General features: G+C 40.6%; 2 protein-coding genes across 6 annotated transcripts in view; both read right to left on the bottom strand.

Annotated features, from left to right (window-relative positions):
- The window catches only part of taf1 (TAF1 RNA polymerase II, TATA box binding protein (TBP)-associated factor), a 17,686-nt gene extending 6,143 nt beyond the window's left edge, over nt 1-11,543 (bottom strand). Inside the window, exons 1-31 of the mRNA XM_079650937.1 lie at nt 11,191-11,543; nt 10,563-10,677; nt 10,241-10,364; nt 10,038-10,154; nt 9,655-9,777; nt 9,268-9,509; nt 8,949-9,164; nt 8,123-8,365; nt 7,810-8,041; nt 7,559-7,666; nt 7,285-7,452; nt 6,757-6,884; nt 6,187-6,294; nt 5,893-6,066; nt 5,616-5,789; nt 5,161-5,265; nt 4,845-5,045; nt 4,618-4,759; nt 4,416-4,472; nt 3,603-3,733; nt 3,441-3,521; nt 3,193-3,342; nt 2,984-3,103; nt 2,567-2,742; nt 2,238-2,470; nt 1,917-2,124; nt 1,464-1,635; nt 1,112-1,323; nt 825-933; nt 632-730; nt 2-97 (exon numbers count right to left, since the gene is read on the bottom strand). Of these exons, the coding sequence (XP_079507063.1) occupies nt 2-97; nt 632-730; nt 825-933; nt 1,112-1,323; nt 1,464-1,635; nt 1,917-2,124; nt 2,238-2,470; nt 2,567-2,742; nt 2,984-3,103; nt 3,193-3,342; nt 3,441-3,521; nt 3,603-3,733; nt 4,416-4,472; nt 4,618-4,759; nt 4,845-5,045; nt 5,161-5,265; nt 5,616-5,789; nt 5,893-6,066; nt 6,187-6,294; nt 6,757-6,884; nt 7,285-7,452; nt 7,559-7,666; nt 7,810-8,041; nt 8,123-8,365; nt 8,949-9,164; nt 9,268-9,509; nt 9,655-9,777; nt 10,038-10,154; nt 10,241-10,364; nt 10,563-10,676 (4,563 nt within the window). The 5' untranslated portion in view covers nt 10,677; nt 11,191-11,543. The remainder of the gene's footprint in view (nt 1; nt 98-631; nt 731-824; nt 934-1,111; nt 1,324-1,463; nt 1,636-1,916; nt 2,125-2,237; nt 2,471-2,566; nt 2,743-2,983; nt 3,104-3,192; nt 3,343-3,440; nt 3,522-3,602; nt 3,734-4,415; nt 4,473-4,617; nt 4,760-4,844; nt 5,046-5,160; nt 5,266-5,615; nt 5,790-5,892; nt 6,067-6,186; nt 6,295-6,756; nt 6,885-7,284; nt 7,453-7,558; nt 7,667-7,809; nt 8,042-8,122; nt 8,366-8,948; nt 9,165-9,267; nt 9,510-9,654; nt 9,778-10,037; nt 10,155-10,240; nt 10,365-10,562; nt 10,678-11,190) is intronic.
- Nucleotides 11,544-12,506: 963 nt separating this feature from the next.
- fam76b (family with sequence similarity 76 member B) lies at nt 12,507-19,909 on the bottom strand. Of its 5 annotated transcripts, none has more exons than XM_079650683.1 (10): nt 19,385-19,908; nt 18,477-18,541; nt 18,317-18,371; nt 18,066-18,221; nt 16,546-16,733; nt 16,359-16,409; nt 15,145-15,228; nt 14,876-15,011; nt 14,686-14,787; nt 12,507-13,633 (listed from the first exon to the last, which is right to left on the bottom strand). In XM_079650683.1, exons 1-10 carry the CDS (start codon nt 19,469-19,471, stop codon nt 13,547-13,549), a joined length of 1,011 nt encoding a protein of 336 aa, XP_079506809.1. In that variant the 5' UTR covers nt 19,472-19,908; the 3' UTR covers nt 12,507-13,546. The 5 variants fall into 5 exon arrangements, with proteins under 5 accessions (XP_079506809.1, XP_079506810.1, XP_079506811.1 ...); XM_079650684.1 differs by having other exon boundaries at nt 14,876-15,008; XM_079650685.1 differs by having other exon boundaries at nt 15,151-15,228.
- Between the last annotated feature and the right edge of the window lie 1,174 nt (nt 19,910-21,083).

The following is a 21,083-nucleotide window of genomic DNA, read 5'->3' as shown; positions in this document are numbered from 1 at the left end:
CATTCTCCCTCAGCGTCTGCAGGTCCATGGGCCGCGTGATGATCTTATAGTAGTCCTTCACAACCTTGGCATTCACTGGTGTGTGGAACGGATACGTCTGCAAGGGAGAGAAGGAAGAAGTCAAGAAGAGAAAGGCCTTTTTCAAAAATAATATTTTGTTTATACTTTGTGGGATATGCAAATGTTTTTCTGGTTTTAGGAGCATTTTTGGGATATATGACGTGTTCACAATATGCTTCTATGTTGTGGTTCTTATCTCCGTATGCGACTTACAACCTCCTGCTGGTTAACCATCCATAATACTGTGTTGTATACAAACTAATTAGAGGTGCATACCCAAAATACATGCCCACATTTCTGGTCAAATGGACACGCACAGCTAATTTGAAATATTATGGATGATTTTGATTGAAGGAACAAAACAAAGCGGCTGTGTGTGCACACTCAAACAAGTCTTCCACTGTCAGAAGAAAGTCTTAACAGAACAATAGCATGTAAGGGGGAATATGAGTGAAATATCATTAGCCATAAAAACACCGGACCCCTTTCGGAATGGAGGTGAAAGCATTTTCTTTGAGGATGTAATCTTAGTCAATGACATTTTGTCGAGGAGAATGCCTCCAGATCTTACATTAGGGTGGTCCCGCATGTCATTGATGACGCTCTCCAGCACAGAAGACAAGGTCACCATGGGGTCAGTGCGTCTGCGGTGGATGGCCTTGTGTGGTTTCTGTGAATGTAATGAAACAAAAACAGTGTAAATTGTAAACTTTAGTAACTCCCAGATTCAAATGTGTTAGAAGAAGCTGTGAAACATAGCTTACGTTAAGGTAGTCGCAGTGCACCGCGTTGCCTACGCGTCTCTTCTTCTTTTGGGGGAGCTGCTGTTTGGGGAACTTGAGCACTAAAGACTTTCTGCGCACCTCATCAGCACTGCAGGAGAGAATAAAAACATGAGGAACAAGAGGGGATACAGGTGACACAACATTTATAAACACTATATAAGCGTGACTCACATTTAGAAAATGCTGCAGTGATTGATTAATTCAACTGGAAGAATTTCACAATTATTTTCAATGGTAAGAGAGGAGGAAGGAGGCGAATCCCTTACCTCTCGATGAGCTGTTTGCCCAGCACGATCTTGGTGCCCTCCACCTTGATCAGTTCCTCGTTGTCGTTGTGGATGACGGTCTTCTCCAGCTCCTCCTCCTGCTCCTCTGTCATGGCAACAGGGTTGGAAGGCGGCGCGTTGGTCTGATAGTAGAGCGGGCAGAACTTGTTGGTCCTCATGTGTCCGATGGCTCCACATGCTCCACACTTTAACTGAGGAAAAGAGGAATAACATTAGAGATGATCTGACTGTGCTTGTGATCATAATACAGAGAGAACAACATTACACCAATGCAAGCCTGGCGAGGAAAAGCAAAGTGACAGAGGAGGGTAGGAATGATCCGTTGACTTACTTTGACCTTGAGGTCTGGCCTCTCTTTGAGCTTCTTGGCCTTCTTCTCTGGAGGTCCCTTAATCTTGTCCTTCTCCTGGTTTCTCTTCAGCCTCCTCAGCTGCTCCTGAATACGCCGCCTCTCCTTCCTCATCTCTTCTCTGTGCTGCTCATCGAAGACGGCAAACTTCTTTCTGCAACAACAAAGACACACAATGACAACTGTTTTAAATTCACTGGTACAATCGGGATGAGGCGTCGAGTGTAATCTACAATTTAAGGCTTTTTTTTTATCTACACTTTTTTTGTACCCTTTTGAACATCAATGTTTTTTTACTCTACCTCCGTACACTCGTTTATTTACTGTAATAAACTTTCCAAAAATGAGAAAACCCGAAGTAAAAAAAGGCAAACTTCATATGTAAAGGGCAGACTTTTTAACCAAATCAAAGCCCCAATTGAAACAGACACTCACATGAAGTCCTCGTCCTTGGTGGTTCTGATCCTGGTGTAGGCGTCGATGACGGAGGCCTTGCGCACCGTCTCGCAGCGGACATAATCCTTGCCGTCCTCATCCCTGAAGGTGCGGTAGATCTTGAGTCTCCGCCCTGTGGCCGCGGAGTTCAGGCTAGTGACGGAGGAGGTGTCGTCGTCCTTGTGGGAGCTGGTGGATAAGGAGCTGGCTGCAGAGTGAAGGAAAGGAGCGATTACAGTAAGAGACCAACTGTTTTGAACCCAACACAGCTGATAGAGATGTCCTCGGTGCACCGTGTGACTTTTAGGAACAGAGACTCACACAAGCCTTTGCGTCGCTCCTTGCGTCCCTTGTGATCACGATCGCTCTCCTCCCCCATCAGCATCCTCTGCAGCTCCTTCCTCTCCTGCTCCTCCCTCTCGCGGGAAAGCTGGGAGCTGGTCTTCTTGTTCTGCAGCATGTTCTCGATGTTCTTCCCCATCTCCTCGAAGTCACTGTCCTCCGCTGAGCTGCTGTCTGTGTCTGTAGAGAGCACCTCCCCCGACTCCAACACCCTGTGGTGGATGTGCAACAGGAAAAGGGACTTAAGGTGAGCTCAGACCGAATCCAGAATGATACATACAAAATAAGATTCTAAATTAGAGTGTCACTTGTTCTGCAGGTCAAAGATCCTCTGGCACTCTTCCTTGTAGCGCTCCTGGTGTTCCGCAACGGAGAAACGAGAGCCTCTGGCGAACTTGCTCATTGGCCCCTCGCCTGAACGCGCCTGCTCTGTGGACATCGTCCTCACCACGTCAATCACCTCCCAGCGGGAGAGCTTCTTGATCTAAATCACACAAAGGAAACAAAAGTTTAAAAAGACAGGTTGGTGAGAATAAAAAAAGAGTGCACACCATTCAACAGAGAGCAATTTCAGAAGACTTTCATGAACATAAATGGCTTTCTTTTAAAAGTGGTTACAGTTGTTGAAAATCTGAGGTAGCTTGATCGAGAAGTAGACAGCAGATTTGTTTTGTTCTACTGAGATTTAAATCACTAGGCTGTCCCACTTCAGCTTTAGGTCTTACCTCTTCCTCTGGAACTCCAAACTTGCGCAGCAGCTGCTTGGCGTTCTTCAGCGAGAGTCTCCTCAAATCAGCGTCTGTCCCCGTCACTGTCTTCTTGGCAGGCGTCGGCTCTTTGTCGTCCTGAAAGACCAAACTAGGTCAAAGTTTGTCTTTATATTTAAACAAGGCAGAATATTGGGTTAGCACAATTTAGCTTTAAGCAGTCTGACCTTCTGTTGAGTGGGCTTGTTGGGCACTTTGACGTAGGAGAAGCCCTCTCCACAGCCTGTAGGATCGGCCACGCCCGACACCTCCAGCAGGCATTTCCCCTTCATGGCCGAAATGAAGGCTCTCGTTGTGTTCCAAGGAGCTGTCCGCACCTAAGATGTGTCACACAGGATCAGCACTGTGTAAATCTGAAATGTTTTCTCGTATTTCAAATGACAAAGACACAACTTAATTAGGAAGGAACACATACCTCATCATCAATCTTCATCTGAAAGTCCTCTTCGTTCTCCTCGTCTGGAGCAAAGAAGGATTTCTCACCATATCCAGCATCCTGATGGGGTAAAATAAGTTATAGTGAACCGTGCCCTGACACTCACCTGTGTTTACCGTTCTGAGAGGCGGATACTGTTACCTTGAGTCTCTGCTCTGCCACCAGCATGCTGTAGTAAGCGCAGCACTGCTCTGGAGACACCATGGCCCTGATCTCCTCCTCTGTGGGCAGTCTGAAGTCCGGCTTCAGCACCCACCAGTTAGAGTCCATCCCTGGCGTGACGACAAGATACCGTTAGGGGTTTTCTCATATCTACAACCTTAACTTTGAACACATAATGTAGTATTGGTACGGGGTCAATAGAAGGTCATATAAATTGTACCCGTGCATCGCCACATCATTGTACACATTGAATCTGAACAAATTATACTTTTAAATCTGCGAGTAGTGCATGACATTTTGTAGTAAAAAAAAAAAGAGAGATTTGCTCAAAATGTTTCCAATGTGTGAGCGCATGAAAAATATATTTTGCAAAGCTTCGCTGTTATTCATTGAAATGTACCTGTTTAAATCTTTTTTTGTTTCCATCAGATTTACAAAATGTCGTACAAAATGTCATGCAAAGCTACACAGCTCTTTGTGAATTAAAAAGATGTAATCAATATGTTCAGACATTTTTTAAATATATAAATGTATTTGATCGAAATATTTGTAAGCATTCACACATTTGAATGTATTCATACAAAACCCTTTTCATATATTCAGATATGGTTATACAGAGATACATTATTTGACCCTTTAATGACTCCATATATTAAAGGCAACAAACAAGTCCAGGAACAAGTATGTAAGACTTATGAAATGAAAAGCATTACACAAAACCATAACTTGCTTATTTAAAGACTTGGCATGTTTTACCATGTGACCTCATACTGTCCTTATACTAAATCTTACCTTTCGTGTAATATCCATAGTAGTTGTAACAAGCTCTTTCCCTGCTTAGATCCCTGTCTGTCAATTCAAGGCACACACTGCTGAGTTCAACTTCATAACCTCAACATGGCCCTGACATAGCAGAACTGGATTAGGTTAGTCCAACACATGATAATGATCACTGAATGGCGGGCGGACGGGGTTAATGCTGAGCGTGGTCTACCTGTACGTTTGAAGTCAGCACAGAGCTTCAGCCGCTTCCTGATGCTGCTTTCTGAGTGTGAGGGAAACGCTTTCTTTATATCTTCCATGCGGATTCTCCGGGGCCGGTCCTTGCTCTTCCAGAACAGGCGGTAAATAAACACCTGCAGAGTGTGGACATGTGACAAGTGAGAATTTGGAACAATCAGCAGCGCAAGTATCTAGGAGAGTTCAGGCAATCAAGCGCACCTGTAGGAAGTCTCTGATGTGAGTGTTTGCTCGCTTTGAGTTGGGCCCTTGAACCTCAAATAAGGGGCACTGCTGACCAACAACAAATATGTCAACAATCTCTCTAATGTAGTAGCCGTGTCGGGTTCTCAGAACCAAGAAGTCGGTCTCGGGCATCTTGTGCAGGTAGATAGGAGCACGGAAGAGGTTGTTCTCAAAAGCCTGAAAGAAACAAAGATGTACCATCACACTGTTTGCCATGATAACAGAGCAGTGAGGCTCTGCATATATTTGACTCTAATCTGAGAACTGAATCGTTGACTGTGATGGTGCTGACCGGCAGGAGCTGTCCAGGGTGGAGGGAACCCAGGAAAGGGGATGTGTGGCAGTACACGGTCTCTCCATATTTACAGTCGGGGGCTCCAGGATCCTTTCCAGGTTTCTGAAGAGTACAAATAACAACGCCATAAAGATGATTGTTCAATGTTAAACATGATTTTCATTTAAATAGTTTTGAACATGTGGAATATCTTCAATTAAAAGATTGAGTTGGGTAAGAAAGGTATATTTTCAAAGATTGCATTTTTTTGGTGTTTTATTCCACCTCTATTTAAATATGTAGTTTGCAATTGTCATTTAAATTAATTAAACTAACACCATAATAACATAGAAAACTATTTTGCAAATGGAAAAAATGGACAATCAAAATGTTGACAATTTTTAACAAGTTGGCAAGTCTTGGCTAAAAGAAAATCGCAACATCACGAGGCGAAAAACTAAAAGTAGACTTACCCTCTTGTAGTAGTTTTTGATCTTAGTGGCCAAGCCGACTTGCATGATGAGAGGCGGGTACTCTTCACTGTACTCTGCCAGGATCAGATCTCCATCTTTACCCGTCAGGTCCTGCGGGGTTCGCATGAAGAACATGTCTCCTCCTCCTGCTGCCTGTCGCTCCTGCTCTCGCATCTATACAAAACAAATATATTTTACACACACACACTTGGTTATGAGCAAAAGCACAAAAAGGTTTTCTGAATGCTCTGAATACAAAGTGCTTGTTTTGCTTCACCTTGGCCTTCTTCTTAATGTGTTTGAGCAGCGGCTGCACAGCGTGAGGACCCGGCTGAGCCACAGATCCGAACGAGTATTTCTTCAGAGTCGGGCGATGGAACTGCCGCAGCTTCATGGGCCCCATGTGAGTGGGGAAGAAGGGCTGCCTCAGCTCCAGGGCCGAGATGGAGTGCTGTTTGACATATTCACTCAAATTATAAGACATCGACACTTCAAATGACAACAATTTAAAGCATTCCCATTTTGATCATGCTCGTTTGGCTCTATCTTTATTTCTGTGGGCTCCACTGACCTGAATGATGTTGCCACCGAACGTCCCCCTCAGGCCCTGCTGTTTGGGATAGTAGAACTCATCATTGGAGAGGTTCCAGGGGTCCTTCACTTCAGGCTGGGACATGTTCTGAGTGGAGAGAAACCATATTTCCCAATCAAAGTCATGTTGATGTTTTTTTAGAAATGTTATAGTTGCTTCTCACACTTGATGGTGCTCAACAACATGTGAATCCTCAGGGGCAAGTGTCCTGTCTACAGCTGTACCAAATATTTGTAAAATAAAAACATAAAATGACATCCAACTTTTTCAATAATTTCAGACTTTTGGACTACAGTGTTCTTGGAAGTGTTTGGATGACAAAAGTTGGAAACAATCCTACAGCCACGACTGGAATCCAATTGTACAAATAGTCTATGATTGATAGAGGCTAGGAACTATCAAATAAAGTCTTAATTCTGTCAATTTATTTGTATCTAGTTTGCATTTTCTGATACAAATGACACATCTTCACTAAAGCAACAGACCTTGTGATCTGCCATCTCATAAAATCCAACATGTTCCTTCCTCTGCCCTGAGGAGGCAGCTTACCTGCTGTGGCTCATCTTTGATCACCCCTGTCTTCCCCAGCAGGATGCGGCTCTTTTTGATTGCCGTCTCCTTCTTATTTTCTTTTGACGGGGAGTGGGAAGTCATCTCTTCTTTTTCATTTGGCATTTCTACAGGGAATTTGTCAAAATAAGCCAACAATCCACCTCAGTGCTCTGACAAACTTTAGTTAAAGTTTGTAGAATAGTTGTCAAATTATTTTGCATATACTGGTGCACAGGATTTGCATGCTTACCTACAAACTAATATTAGATGTTTTGTTTATGTAGATGATGTCAATTACACACAGTCACATAAACATTTAGACATGTATTCATACAGGTGATATTTGTCTTTGTTATTGTGATTATTCAACTTTCAAAAACAAACTATGGAAAAGTCCTTCTGGACATTTATGCCCATTTTCAATGAAAGATGTCAAATTTGGAAAGATGTTATAATATCTATAATAATAATAATAATAATAATAAGGTAATATGTAGCCCAACAATATGTGAATCCTGAATATACCTAGGATGATATTCTCGTCATTGGGGTCCAGTGTAAGAACAGGTGGCATGAGCATGTGATCCATCTCCTGGTCGTCCCAGATAATGTTCTCTTCCCAGTGTCCATACACCAACTCCTCGCTGTCAATGGGGAAAATGGAGAACCAGGGAGAGCCTTCTTCATGAGAGGCTGAAGGTGGAACAAAAAACAAATAAAAAGGCAAATGAGATGTTAGCCTGTGACACAAAGGTCTGTTGAATATATTATGTGTACTGGGACGTAAACATTAACTCACTATGATGGTCATGGCTGTTTTTCTCCCGCTTCGAGCCAGTGATTGAAGGCATTTTTGGCATGGGGGGAGGCGTGGGTGGCACCAACAGGGAATTACTTCTCGTCAGACCTGTAAGATTAAATCGATAATAATACATGTATTTACATTACAATATTACATTGTGTCCCCGCCTGTGCCTCTGGGTTTAGTTTGGGTGACACACAAAAATAATATCGCAAGATTAACCTTTGTGTTTCTTGTTGATTTCTTACCCTGCTGTGCGTTGTACGCGTTGGCGTTGCGGGTCATGCTTGAGGGCAGCCACCCTGCCAGGCTAGCTCTCTGAGTCTTTGCACCCTTGTGTTTTACATCCTCCCCATTCCAGATAATATCTTCCTCCCATTTCAGTTGAGTAACCATCAGGAAGAGCTCATTCTCAAGGTCTGAAACGTCCTTATCTCCTCCATTATTTTCATTATTGTCGTCCTCTTCTCGCCTCAGAATCTAGGGATATATGATACACAATGTAAATAACACAATCACCATATTATCTTGTTAGGGCTACAGATATTCACGTCTGCTTACCTTATGTGAAGTCTCTTTTATTTTTGTAAGCGTGTCGTGCTCCTGATGCTCACTGCTCTGCTCTTCTTTGAGCCTGAAGCCGTAGTTGAAGTAGCTTCCATCCTCTGGGACGCCAAGCATGTCGTACCAGAGCTGGGCCGGACCGTATCGCCACTCTGCTACTTTAGGTCTAGCCTCTGTCTCCTTGTCCCCGTCACCACAAGTCTGGGAAAACTTGGATTCTACCGGAGCCATCATGGTTATCTGGACGGAAAAGAAAAGCATGTAAAGTGCAGGATACGATGGCTTATGCCAGAGTAATACCAGATGCTTTGAGAGTCTATACAGGGATACCCACAGCTTAGGGAAAGTTAGATTTAAGAATATTTAAGACTTTTTGTATTGCTACTTGAATTGAATGCAAGACCTACTTCACAGTAAGCCATTTCAAATTAAAACAACAAAGGGATAGAGTTTTTCAAAGTTAGTTGTAACACAAAGCAATAGTGCTTCTGCTCTGAGCATCCCGATCGCAAACATTTAACTAAAGGTTTAATTCATTGTTATTGTCGTCGTTACATTAATGCAAAAGGCTTTGGGTATATTTAAATGTAATTTTTTTTTTTTATCTTACAAATTATTGAGATTTTAAAATGCAAAGTCAGTAAGAGAAAAAATAAGCACTTAATTAGATCCTAATTCATATGTTTTAACAATTTTAGTACAATATTCAATTTGATTAAAGAAATTTTGATTAAGCTCTTATTTTTAGATTAATAAAATCAATGCTATTTTTAATGAATTGTGGGAACTATTCTACAATAGCCTGTAACATTTGAAAATGTACCTCATCGTCAGAGAGACACTGCTCTGGTGGTGGAGGCAGCGCATACTCGTAAATCCATCCAGACTTTTTATCGGGGCTTGTCTCTGTGGGCTCTCCTTCTGGCGGAGGCGTCCCAGGCTGAGGGTCTCGGTGCTTCCGCTTCTTCTTCCTGCGAGCACTCCTCCAAACTGACGGCATGTTCTTTCCAGGACCAAAGAGGCGTAAGAACCTAAGCACCTGGTGTAACATCCGGGAGACAGATGGCGTCAGTGGACTCCTTGATTTAAACACGATAATATGAATGTGTAATGATACAACTCAGTTCAGGACAGTCCCTTACCCTTCCAGGCCTGAACTCTGGGAAGAGCTCTGTGACCCCTGGCAGTGCTTTGGCAGCATCTTTCTGCATGATGCCAGCGAGGGGGAGGGTGAGACTATCTGGGGGGCCTCCAGCCCCTGAGCCCTGGCAGGGACGGTCAGTTTCTGACTCAGAGTCTGAAGAGCTGCTGAAGTCGACCTTATCGACGTTAGAGGATGGCGCGATGATGGAGGGCAGGATGATGCCATCACCCTCTTCCCCAACTAAGAAGAGACGACGTTGGATATTTGTGATCTTAAGTACTAAAACCTAATCTGAATGTATTGAGTTTACAATATGATCCGTGTATACACTCAATAGTTGCAGCGCTGTAGAAGAGGACATTATTTTGAGTAAACATGCCCTTACCAGTTGGGCTCTGAGAGACGGGTTCCTCTTTCTTTGCAGCGGTAGGAACAATGGGTGGTGGCGGAGGAGGCATAAGCTTAGAATCAATATCCTCGCAGTCGGCATCGTAGTCTTCCTCATCATCTAAGATTACAAATGTTTTGAAAATGTTAACAATCCAACAGTTTAACAGTATTTTGTCATCCGTGGTAGCGATGATGAAAATTGTGGTAAAAAGCAATATGGTAGGAAAACATTTTAGAATCAAAAGGTGTTGGTTTGACTTTGCAAAATGTTGTGAAAAATGTGTTTTAATATAGATAAATAGTTGCATTTTTAAAGATGATATCAGTTTGTCAACAATCAACCACAAATGTGAGTCTTAAGGGCTGTGTGTGGATCACCTGTTTGCCTGCTGGGCTGCAGAGACCCCATGGCCTGACGGTATTTATTTGTCTCATCCTCCGCAACTTCACTGATGTCAGAATAATCCACAGCATCGTCTGTGCTTTTCACCCAACCTTAATGAGGAGAATAATATGAATGTCAATACATCATGTTACTCAATAAATTAATGCAAGATTCATTTTTTTATATTCAAACTGACCATCTGCGTCCACATTTGTAGAATCTCTGCCTTCGTCTTGATCATCCTCCTCATTTGCAGTGATCTCTGTAATGAGTGAGCTCAGACCAAGAGAACCCAAACCAGCTAAATGCTTTTTGGACTCCTGGGTGAAAATAAACAACAGAAACAGATCAGAAAGATGCAACAAGCTGTGATACAGTAAACAGTAAGCTGTTTAAATATATTAATAATATACATAAATTCCATCGTGAACCTAATCATCTTTGTTTAATTGCTATGCATGATGATACTACCTAACATGTAATGTTAAATGTTGCATTGGTAAACGTAAAACACCCACATCGTCCAGCACACTGTCATCCTCTAGCTGCCCATCTTCGTTGATGTTTCCAAAGAGGAAGCCAGTTATAGAGAAAGGGCGATCTTGGTCCTCATCGCTGTCTGAATCAGACATACTAAACGGAAACATTTTCAGTTTAGTGACAGGCATCTCAGTGATTGGTGAATTATCCTGAGCAATACATTCATACTGAAATCCATCAGGATGCATGTTTATCGTTCATAGACTGTATATATAGAATGAAATAACTTTGAATAATCATTCCTACTTGGCGTTGCTAAATTCTAATACATACATTTCTAGCATTTATGTTCCAAGAAAACGTTTAAACAATGTTGACAAATATTTTAAAACTAATATTAGGTGATGTTGTTGCTCATTTTGTGGTGTGCCAATCACGCAATTGTATTAATGCTAGTGAGAGGACGTTCTTATCATGACAATATGGACAATAAACTGCTTAAATGAACTAACAGATTTTAGGCAAACTCCATATCATCTGTATTGCAATGGTATAAGCGTTATAGCGTTAGCTATGTGCGTTCCTTAACATAAGTTGTGTAAGTAACGATTCATATAATGTACTACGATACAAACTAAATATCATAAATGTATAAGATGTACTTACCTTTCGTAACAAAACTTCAGGTTTAGTACGCTTTTGTTTCAGCCAGCTTGCTGTAGCTGTTGAATGCTAGCAGCTAACCTGCTAAACACAGTTCAGGCAGCGTATTACGTTAGCTATCTTAGCTAACGCTCGCTAGACAAAATAACTTGTAATACGTTAACTCAAATGTATGTAAACACATTTGCTTCCTTTGGCTGTAACAGCAATGTGAGGTCAAAATAAAATGTACAAAAAATGCATTTTATGCAGTTTTTACACTGCCATGTTCGGTACAAACTTCCTTTTTTATTTATGAACCGGGCACTGTAGTGTACTGCAGCTAAGCTAACTAGCTAGCGGAAAGTCACTAACCGGATGGGAAGATTGAGGCGTTCAGGTACTCACTGTAACGTGGTAAAAGGCCGGGTATGTCAAGTGAATAGTCGTTTTTCAGAAAGTAATTTTTTAAGCTGAACATAAATATAAATAACAGAGCCCCAATTACTTTAAATAAAAATTACAGTGTGCTGCATGCAAAAACGCTAAAGACCTATTTCCCCACTATTATTGACACCAGTGGAAGCCGCAGTCCTTTCTTCGGTTTGTGGCTTGCTAACGTTTAATGTCAAATAAATACTGTGGTCAAGCCAGCCTCCACTCGGCAAAACCTAGTCAAGCCAGCCCGCACGTGATATTGCGGTGCGCGAAAATCCTATGCATTACGGTAGAGTAAAAAAAAAAAATCATCCCTCTGTGTTCAGATGAGAATAAAACAAAAACTGTCCAGTATCAGATACTCATTTCACTCCAGGGTGATAGCAGGACACCCCATCTAGTCACTCAGAAAAAATCCGGACATTCTGATGTAGTTTCAAAATAAAAGACCTTTGAAATCTCTATTGTATGAGCTATCATCCCTGTTTTTAGATGAGAATAAAACAAAAACTGTCCAGTATCATAGATCCATCTCACTCCAGGGCCAGGACACCCCATCTAGTCACTCAGAAAAAATCAGGACATTCTGATGTACAGTTTCAAAATAAAAGACCTTTGAAGTCTCATATATGAGCTATCATCCCTGTTTTTAGATGAGAATAAAACAAAAACCTTCCAGTATCAAAGACTCATCTCACTCCAGGGTGATAGCAGGACACCCCATCTAGTCACTCAGAAAAAATCAGGACATTCTGATGCAGAATTTCAAAATAAAAGACCTTTGAAATCTCATATATGAGCCATCATCCCTCTGTGTTTAGATGAGAATAAAACAGTTTTTGTTTTAACATCCAAAACATAACTGTTAAACACTTAACTGGTCAATAAAAACAAGCATACAATAACAGTTTAGCCAGTTTTAATAGTTTTAAAACAGTTGGTTTGGAAAAAAGTACAAAAGTGATCCTGGACGCCACGGTATGAAACCAGCCCAATAATGCATTATGATAGATGTGTTCCTTAAAAAGCATCTTCTACAGACATGTTAATTTCAACTGGCCTTACCGTACACATACTGTACTCACTAAAACAGATACAAGCAATAGTTTAAATACAATGGCTGACCCCAGTAATACATTTACAAGTGATTCTTAAAAAACTAATTAAAAAGGGAGAGGGAGAAAAGAAGTCTGACCACAATGCCAACCGGTGTCTGGCAGTAAAATCATGCATTACAAATGTTCCACTAAAGAGAAACAGCAAAGCACAACGGCTGTCACACAGTGAGAAAGAGGGCAGCCAAGAGGTGTCTCTCTGTCAGACAGCCTTTTAAAGTGTTCATTGGTAGTTTTGTGAATTGTTACTGAGAGGGTTCTCAACTGTTGAGAGGCAGCTCTGTGGTCACCCTTCCCACGTTTGCATACATTGTAAAGTTGCGCCGGATCTCTGTTGAAGAGAACTTGTCTTTTGCATTCAACATACATTTAGAAAAATATAACTAATTGCTATTGAAGAAAACCCCAAAATGTGGATATTCTCTTAGTATGTTGTGAGGAAATAAAAAAGCTAAGAAATACAGTTGAATAAATAAATTGCATGAGATCCATAAAAATCAAGTGGATACATCGAGTTGACAGAATGCTGTCCACGTATGCACACCATGCGTTCTGTTTTGGCCCGGCAGTGTTAAAACGAGGGCTCCATCCTCCACTCAATCACACATCTCATGAGCCAGTGGAAAAGTTGCCATAAAATATCTAAAATATGCTGATATTAGAGAAAGGGTTCTTTGATTCAACAGTTTAGTTCCATGTACAACATGGTCTCTGTCGTTACCATTTCAGGAGTAATCAATGTTGATGGCAATGAGATAAGAGGGAGACTTTCACAGTGTCACAACAATGAAGCCGCTCTGTGTTGTTACCCGCTGGCCAACCCATTGTTAGGGCAGCAGAGAACTTCCTGTCCGGTCAAACTTTTTTCCTTTAGAGAGGGAGGCGACTTGTTTCAGCAATTCCCTGTTCTTGCCCTGTGGAAACAAATGATACATGGTGGTAAATGCATAGTTCTGGCATTTTTGCACTCACAAAAATCATTAACATTTCAATTTGGCTGCTATAAATACATGTAAAGAAATATGACACGAATTGCAAAGCATGTACTTTTATACCCAACACTCTCATCATTCATCTGACCCTAAATGGTTTCCCAACATGGGTTAACTTTAAATGTTAAAAGTGTTCTGATAAAAATGGCGTAAGTCCAATCAGCATGAAAAAACAGCAGCAGCGGTGACACTAACAAAATAGCAATCATAATAAAAAAAATAACATCAGAGTTTAACAGGAAATGGCCTAAATGACGCATTTTGTTCATAACACCAGTCTCCAAACTTATGCAACAAGTGACTCATCCCTGGCACATATGACACACAAGCAGGATATGGGTCCAGATACTGCTTAACATTTTAAAGCAACTCTTTTTGCAATAGCTGCCGTTATACAACGTTATACATCGTACAACCGTACTTAAAATCACGTAGGCAAGAAGACAATAACAGACAAGGGTCATCATGCAGTGTTTCCCCAACAGGTTTTCGCATTAAAAAAACAACATTGTCGTAAGTATAACTACAAGAGGTACTTGAAACAATCAAGGAATTTCAAATTCAAGGAAAGCAAACTTAGATGTCATTGATTTAGCGTGTGCTCATTTCTACTGGGCCTTTAAGTCGTAGAAGAGAACCTTTATTTGAACTGACAAGATTGACAGTCAGTGATTGACAGGACTAACATTAAAAGGCATGCTTTAGCAAATACTATGCAACACACCTCCTTGGAAGATGTGCATTTGAATGTTTGGACTCTGTAAACCTCTTCAAAAAGCAAAAGGAGCTAAATAATAATAATTAGAATCAACTAGGGCTGCACAATATATGATTTTTTATTGTCACTGTTGTCAACTTGCAGGATAAGCATATTGTGTAAGACTGCAATATTGTTTGAAGGTGTTATAAGGTGTGGAGTTTGGAGTTGAAACGTTTAAGAGACACCTGTCATGTGTGCATCTGGTGTTTCCTACCTGCTGGTGCTCCATAGACTCTTTGTGCGATTTATCCATTTGGTTCATCTTGACTCTCATGTTGGATTCCTGGTACTGAAAGTCTGCTTTGAGCTCTGTGAGCTAGAGGGGCAATGAATAAACAATACGTCAAACACATAGAAGGAACCAACGCTGATTTAGCATGACTCATTAGAGGGTGATAACATACCTTTCGGTCCTTCTCTAGAATGGTTTGATCCTTCTGCTGCAGAACTCTCTTCAGTGACATCACTTCCTCTTTCAGCTGGCTGATGAGAATGAAGTTATCTGTTCCTCCAGAGTCCATTGACTGGGTGATGGAACTACTGAATGGGGAAAGGAAAAGAAACAAGGCCAGTATTAAGATGGGTAGTTAACATTTTGAAGAAGAAGCACTTCAGCAGGATGATTGCAAAAGGAATGAGCATTTTTCCATTAAAAAAAAAAATCTTTTTTTACCAATACCTGTCCCCGTTGGATGGCTTTAACTCCAGTTTTGGTTTTTTCTTTGGAGTCTCCTTCTGGATTGAAGAAGATTTATGGCTGCAAAGAACAATCAAAATGGTAAATTAAAACGGTTTGCCTTTTTCCCCCTCTATTACGCAGTTGATAAACCCTCCAGAAAAACGCGGGCAAAAATCCTTGATTATGCGGGCTAAATTCCTTGATTATGCGGGCTAAAATCCTTGATTATGCGGGCTAAATTCCTTGATTATGCGGGCTAAAATCCTTGATTATGCGGGCTAAATTCCTTGATTATGCGGGCTAAAATCCTTGATTATGCGGGCTAAATTCCTTGATTATGCGATTAAACATGCGGGGTTTTTATGTGATTTTATGCGGTGAAATTACGGGAAGTTGCGAAATATGCGGAAAGTTGCGAAATATGCGGGAAAAAATAATAACAATTTTTTTAAATATTGGGCTGTCTTATTGATTCTCTCTCACACACAACCTGCCACTAACGTTAAACCCCTTTACTATTCAATTAAACACATTCAATGTTTATTTATTGTAAAAGCAATTGGGCTATTTTAATCTCACCCCCCCCCCCCCCCACACACACACACACACACTTCTCCGCCTCATTCTGTTTTCATTTACTCGTTCGTTATCTGACCAGCTTCAATCTTGTAGGCTACTCACTTCGTTTCTTGTAGCCCTCGAAAGGGTTTTGGATGTTGATGCCTTGTTGAACGTGAGTTGTTTGGCTTTCTTGTCCGCAGCAGCAGAAAGCATTTTCGAATGTTTGAATGAATCAAAGTGGGTCGTCACCGTCGATTTTCTCTTATGCTCCAACACACAGTTGCACGGGGTGCAGAATAGTTCCCCCCCACTTTTTGTCCGGTCTTTAGTAGAAATGTTCGTCGGTAAATGAGATGGATTAGATTTGTTCATCTTGGTGTTTTCTCTATCGTGTGAGCTCCACACGTTCACTCTATACAGTGTTGTTTACATTCTGTGATGCGCGAGCTGATGACGCCACGTCAAGACGAGTTAACTTTTTTTTCTTCTCAACTTTGTGTGGAAAAATGCAGGGATTATGCGGCCTTTTGATAAATATGCGGCCTTTTAAAAATCTGCGTAATTTTGCTGATTATGCGGTAAATTCTGCGATCGGAGAATCCGGTTTTTCTGGAGGGTCTAAGTTGAGGTGAAAAGGGAAGTTTTACCTCTTATTCCACAGCCCCTGCTCCTGCTCTGGACTTAAGCTCCCACTTAGTCTGTGTGAGATAATGTAGCCATTAATTCCCTCGATCTACTTCCTACTTTTGAATGCTTCATATTAACAACCATCTATAGCATACTATACACAAGTGTCATTACTAATGCCCAATAATGACCCGACAGAGGACGTACTTGTGATGAGAGCTGCTGTGTCTGTGTTGTTGGTGGTGGTGGTGATGATGGTGAGGTCTGGAGTGGTGGTCTTTCTCATTCAGGGAGGAGGAGTTGGAGGAGCCGAAGCCCTTCCTCTGCTCCTTGGTCTTCTGCAGGACACGGCGGTAAGACAAGGTACAGAGCCAGCAGAGCAATTTCCCGTCCACCTGTAAGACAAGAAGGATATAGTACTCCGTATTAGACTAGCTGTTACATATTCACTGTTAAGTCAAACAGAGCCTAAGGCTTTAATAAATATAAAATAAAAAACAGATTACAAGTAGTAGAAAAATAATATATATGGATACATATCAATAACAAAATAGCTTAATTCTAATCAGAAATTAAATCATTAGAGCTACAAATATGTTTCAGTTAAATACAAATCACCAATTAATAGGGATAGACAACAGGTGTGTAATGATTGCAGGCGGTCCTGCCTCCTCTGGCAAGCTGGGTGCAATCACCCTAATCACAGAGCTGCATCCTGGAGAAGGATTTAAATAGTTGCTGTGTGCAATCCTGGTAGACTGAAGCGTGTAGACGGGAGGCATTTCTACCAAGTCAGGACAGGCAGCCGGTAAGATCCGATCCATAATGTTGTGTGAGAGCTCCGCAGAGCCGCTAATGTTTATGTTCTGTTAGATTGTTTGCTTGTGTCCCACGTGTCTTGTTAGAACTCTACGCAGCGTTGATTAGATGTAGGTTTCAATGTGGTGCGCTAATTGTGCGGAACACGCTCTGTTATTTATCGTCGGAAGGATAGGTAAAATAAGGAGAATATTTATTCTTAAAAAGTATTATTTTGATTTGCTAAAAACCTTTCTAATAAGATCCTGTTAATTTATTCCACTGAAGATTCCTGCTAAAAGGGGAGAACATAATCTTTCTTGTTAAAGAATTGATTGATAGTGAAGTCTTGTTTTAATTCATTGAATACCTCTGTTAAAAGGAGGAAAGAATATTTTCTTGTTTCAAAATAATTAATTTGATTTGTTAACATTTCTAGTAAAGTCCAGTTAATTAAATCTGCTGAGATTTTGAAAGAGCTGGGGTTTAAAGAAATGTTTTTATGTTTTTAAAATGGATATTTCTGTGCTTAGTCGGCTCAATCTATGTGTAACATATTCATGATTAAGGCAGCAGTTGACAAACAAATGTATTGTTTACATGCTTTATTTACATGCTTTATTTATTTTTGATAACTTACAAATTCTAAAATGCACCTTTCTTGTTTTCAAAGGTCTTTCACCTGCATAAAGTGACCCAGTCAGCAAAGACATTTAAGTTAACTGCTAAATAAAAAGTAGTCAGCAAAGACATTTAAGTTAACTGCTAAATAAAAAGTCTGAAAAGAAAAGCTGTGTCATTGGAGTGGAATCCTGTTCTCAAAGTCCAGTAGATGCCTGAAGTCCCTTTACAAGTGGGGAATCTGCACAAAACCAGAGGAAACTTGACATTCAATGTCAGATGTGGCTGCAAGTGTGTGAGGTTTGTACCTTTCTCCTGCCTTCCTCCTTACGGTCAAAAGCACATTGCTGTTTGCACTGCTCACAGGTCTGTGGAGGTCCATATTTCTTCTCTGAGTTAGTACAGCGCTGACATTTTGTCCCGATAAAAGCTGCAATGATGTTACAGTACTGGCAGGGTTTGGGCTGTAAAGAGACATCATCGACTGTAAACAAATGTGAGTGCCACACAATAAATACAACTGGAGTGCAAAGTGCTTCAAGAAGAACTTGTTACTTACTGTTCCAAACTGTTTTACGTTCTGAGCACACTTCTTGCAGATTGTATTGGTTTTACTGTAAATAATAAACCGGGGTTAGAACCCAAAAAAATGCGCACATCCTCTATTAATAATAGCATATATTACTGCTGAAATTCACCACAAGGAGGAAATGTCTCACCTTTCCTGTTGAAACTCAGATCTGCAGAATGTGCACTTCACTATTGGATGTGCAATGCGACATTCCTGTGGCAACAAAACAAAGAAATGTTCTCATGTGTTATTGTGCTATTAAAACGGGCACGTCAGAAAGAACAGTGCCTCGCCTCATAACAACTTGTGTTTCGCAATAACACCCAACTATTTGGGTGTACTGTATACAAGAAGAGAAATACGTTTTTAATTTGACTGATTTAGGTTGGTCAACAGAAGATATTATTCCAGAAGGGGCGGGCAGAGTAGGAAACATAAGCTCAATAAACTAGAGCCGATGTTGGATACATTGAAGTGGCATTATCTAATAGTGAGGTAAAACAATGATAAACCAACTGTAATGTTTTTGCAGTTTTCATTGACCTTGTGCTTTAACTATCATGTACAAAGAAAAGTTCTGACTATAGGAAATGCAGTGATAAAACTGTCCATTTAGTCTATACTACCTTCTTTTAAAAGATATGAATCAGTGCAGACTTGGATGTTTAGAAACACACTTTAGAATACAAATAATCTCTTAACAAGGCAACAAGTGGAATACGTTAGCAAGTATTTACACCCATGGCAATTCCTAAAAACTAAAATTATTTTAAACCCTTAGTAATTATTGTTCAGTGTGTAATGATTCAGTAGGACTGAGTTTTAACTCTGTAATAATCAAGATCGACGTATGACATGATCTAAACAAGATTACACTCTCTGTATTAGCGCTTCCAGGTTGGACAGATCAATGCTGTTACATAATCTGGCTTGTCGAAAGAGCATCACACCACACGGCATCAACCCCTCACAAAACATCAACGGTTTTACGCTTGGGATTTGTTGTTGAGTATTGTTTGAAGACATCCTCGACCCCACACACACACATCCAGTTACCTTGCACAGCTGCTGGCCCTGCGACAGCTCCTCGAAGGGGTACCGCTGGTTACACTTCGTACAGGCGTACAGAGCCGACGTTGCCATTCTCGCTGAACTGATGTCACCGAGCTAGATGAGGTTAGCTGAGTCCAGCTGAAAATTGACCGGATTACCGACGCTATTTCCTCTCTAGCCCTTTCGCTAATTCAGGACTGAGAACACTCAAACAGCGCTGGCATCCACTGTTAGCTAACGTTAGCTAGCTCGGCTAAGTAGCGCTGGGCAACACAGAAATAGCTTAGCTGGAGGGAGCAGCCGAAGAACAATAAACTCAAAATATTTGTTATCTTTATCGAGTTATCCAACCCGACCAACTTCCGAAGAGTCGTTGCTAATGCCGCGGAATAAGCAACCCGTTAACATATATCTGTCTATTTGTATTAAGTTTCCACTGTTCTCGCCAAGAAAGGTATTTTCCTGTTTTCCTTCTCTCTTTTTGTATCAACGCCGTCGTCGTCATGTAACAGGAAGTGAGCTCCAGAAGAAGAAAGGAAACCTATCGCGACACAACATCCGTCCGCGGGATTTACTGTTTGAAATGCGCAGAGCCAATCACAAGCGTGGATACTTTATATTTATTTACCATCATTTATCTATTTTGTATTTAGTTTATAATACAATCTTATTTCATCTATTTTATTTGTTTTATTTATGTATGCATACTATTATATTTAATTATATTGGCCACTATCCATGATCAGGTATTATGTAAGTAACTTGAACTTGAACTTGATTTAATTACTAAAGTCACTACTTTTTTTCTTTTTTTATTCCATCCAGTTTGCCTGTGAAGAATTTGTGTGTGTGTGTATATAATCATTGAGTCCTAAATGATAGGTGCATCGTTTTAAATGGAAACAATCATTATTAGGAATTCTGCAAATTCTCGATTAATCTTAATCTTACAAATGTTATTTTTTATTATTAGAAATCGATATGTTTTGTTTCAGAAAAGTTGTCATTCATAAGAGGGCCTGCAATCTTCAGTTGATACTAAAGTGGCTGCTGTAACACAACTATGAATTCGATACCTGTACTGTTGATACTGTCTGTCATCCTTTTATTGAGGGTATTAACCAGTGATTTTGGGCCCCATGTTAAGATTGGTTACTTAAACATCTTTTTTGTTAATGTTCTAAAATGGTTTGGGCCCCTGTCAGTGACGGGCCCTTAGAATCGTCCTAACTTTTCACCCCCTTACGGCGCCCCTGTTTGCAGCTCAGTGCCTCATCGAACAGATTGGATCCTAATTCTGACATGTGTGACACATTTCAATCAACATTAATATAACCTAATTCTGTGCAGCAGCTACATAAAGTCACATTCTGTTGATAAAAATACTCATTTGGATGAGGCTCTTTTGAATTATAAAAAGTAATGCCAGTAATAGAAATATGACTAACTTAAGCAATTTTAGTGGCAATATCAATTAATTTGAAGTTATAGGTAAGAATGTATGAATTACAATGTAAAGTCAATGGAATGATAAGCCTGTTAATGGGTAAAGGATGCATTAAAGCTCAATTATGGCCAGTCATCTAATATTCAGGTATGAGAGACCGCTTGAATATGATCATGTAAAAATGATTCCAGAGCCACTGAGTCTAATATTACTTTATATTAGATGGAGACCATAATCACTGTTAGCGGTATCAGT

Source organism: Notothenia rossii (genome assembly GCF_949606895.1).
Source record: "Notothenia rossii genome assembly, chromosome: 9".
Classification (NCBI taxonomy): domain Eukaryota; kingdom Metazoa; phylum Chordata; class Actinopteri; order Perciformes; family Nototheniidae; genus Notothenia; species Notothenia rossii.
The sequence above is the reverse complement of the archived record's forward strand: the minus strand, read 5'-3'. Positions and strand labels throughout refer to the sequence as shown.

Coding starts and splice junctions, on each gene's coding strand:
- fam76b (XM_079650683.1), bottom strand. CDS start 19,471: ATGGCAACGTCGGCTCTGTACGCCTGTACGAAGTGTAACCAGCGGTAC. Junction 18,542..19,384: donor AGGGCCAGCAGCTGTGCAAG/GTAACTGGATGT, acceptor TTGTTGCCACAG/GAATGTCGCATTGCACATCC. Junction 16,410..16,545: donor CACAGCAGCTCTCATCACAA/GTACGTCCTCTG, acceptor TATCTCACACAG/ACTAAGTGGGAGCTTAAGTC.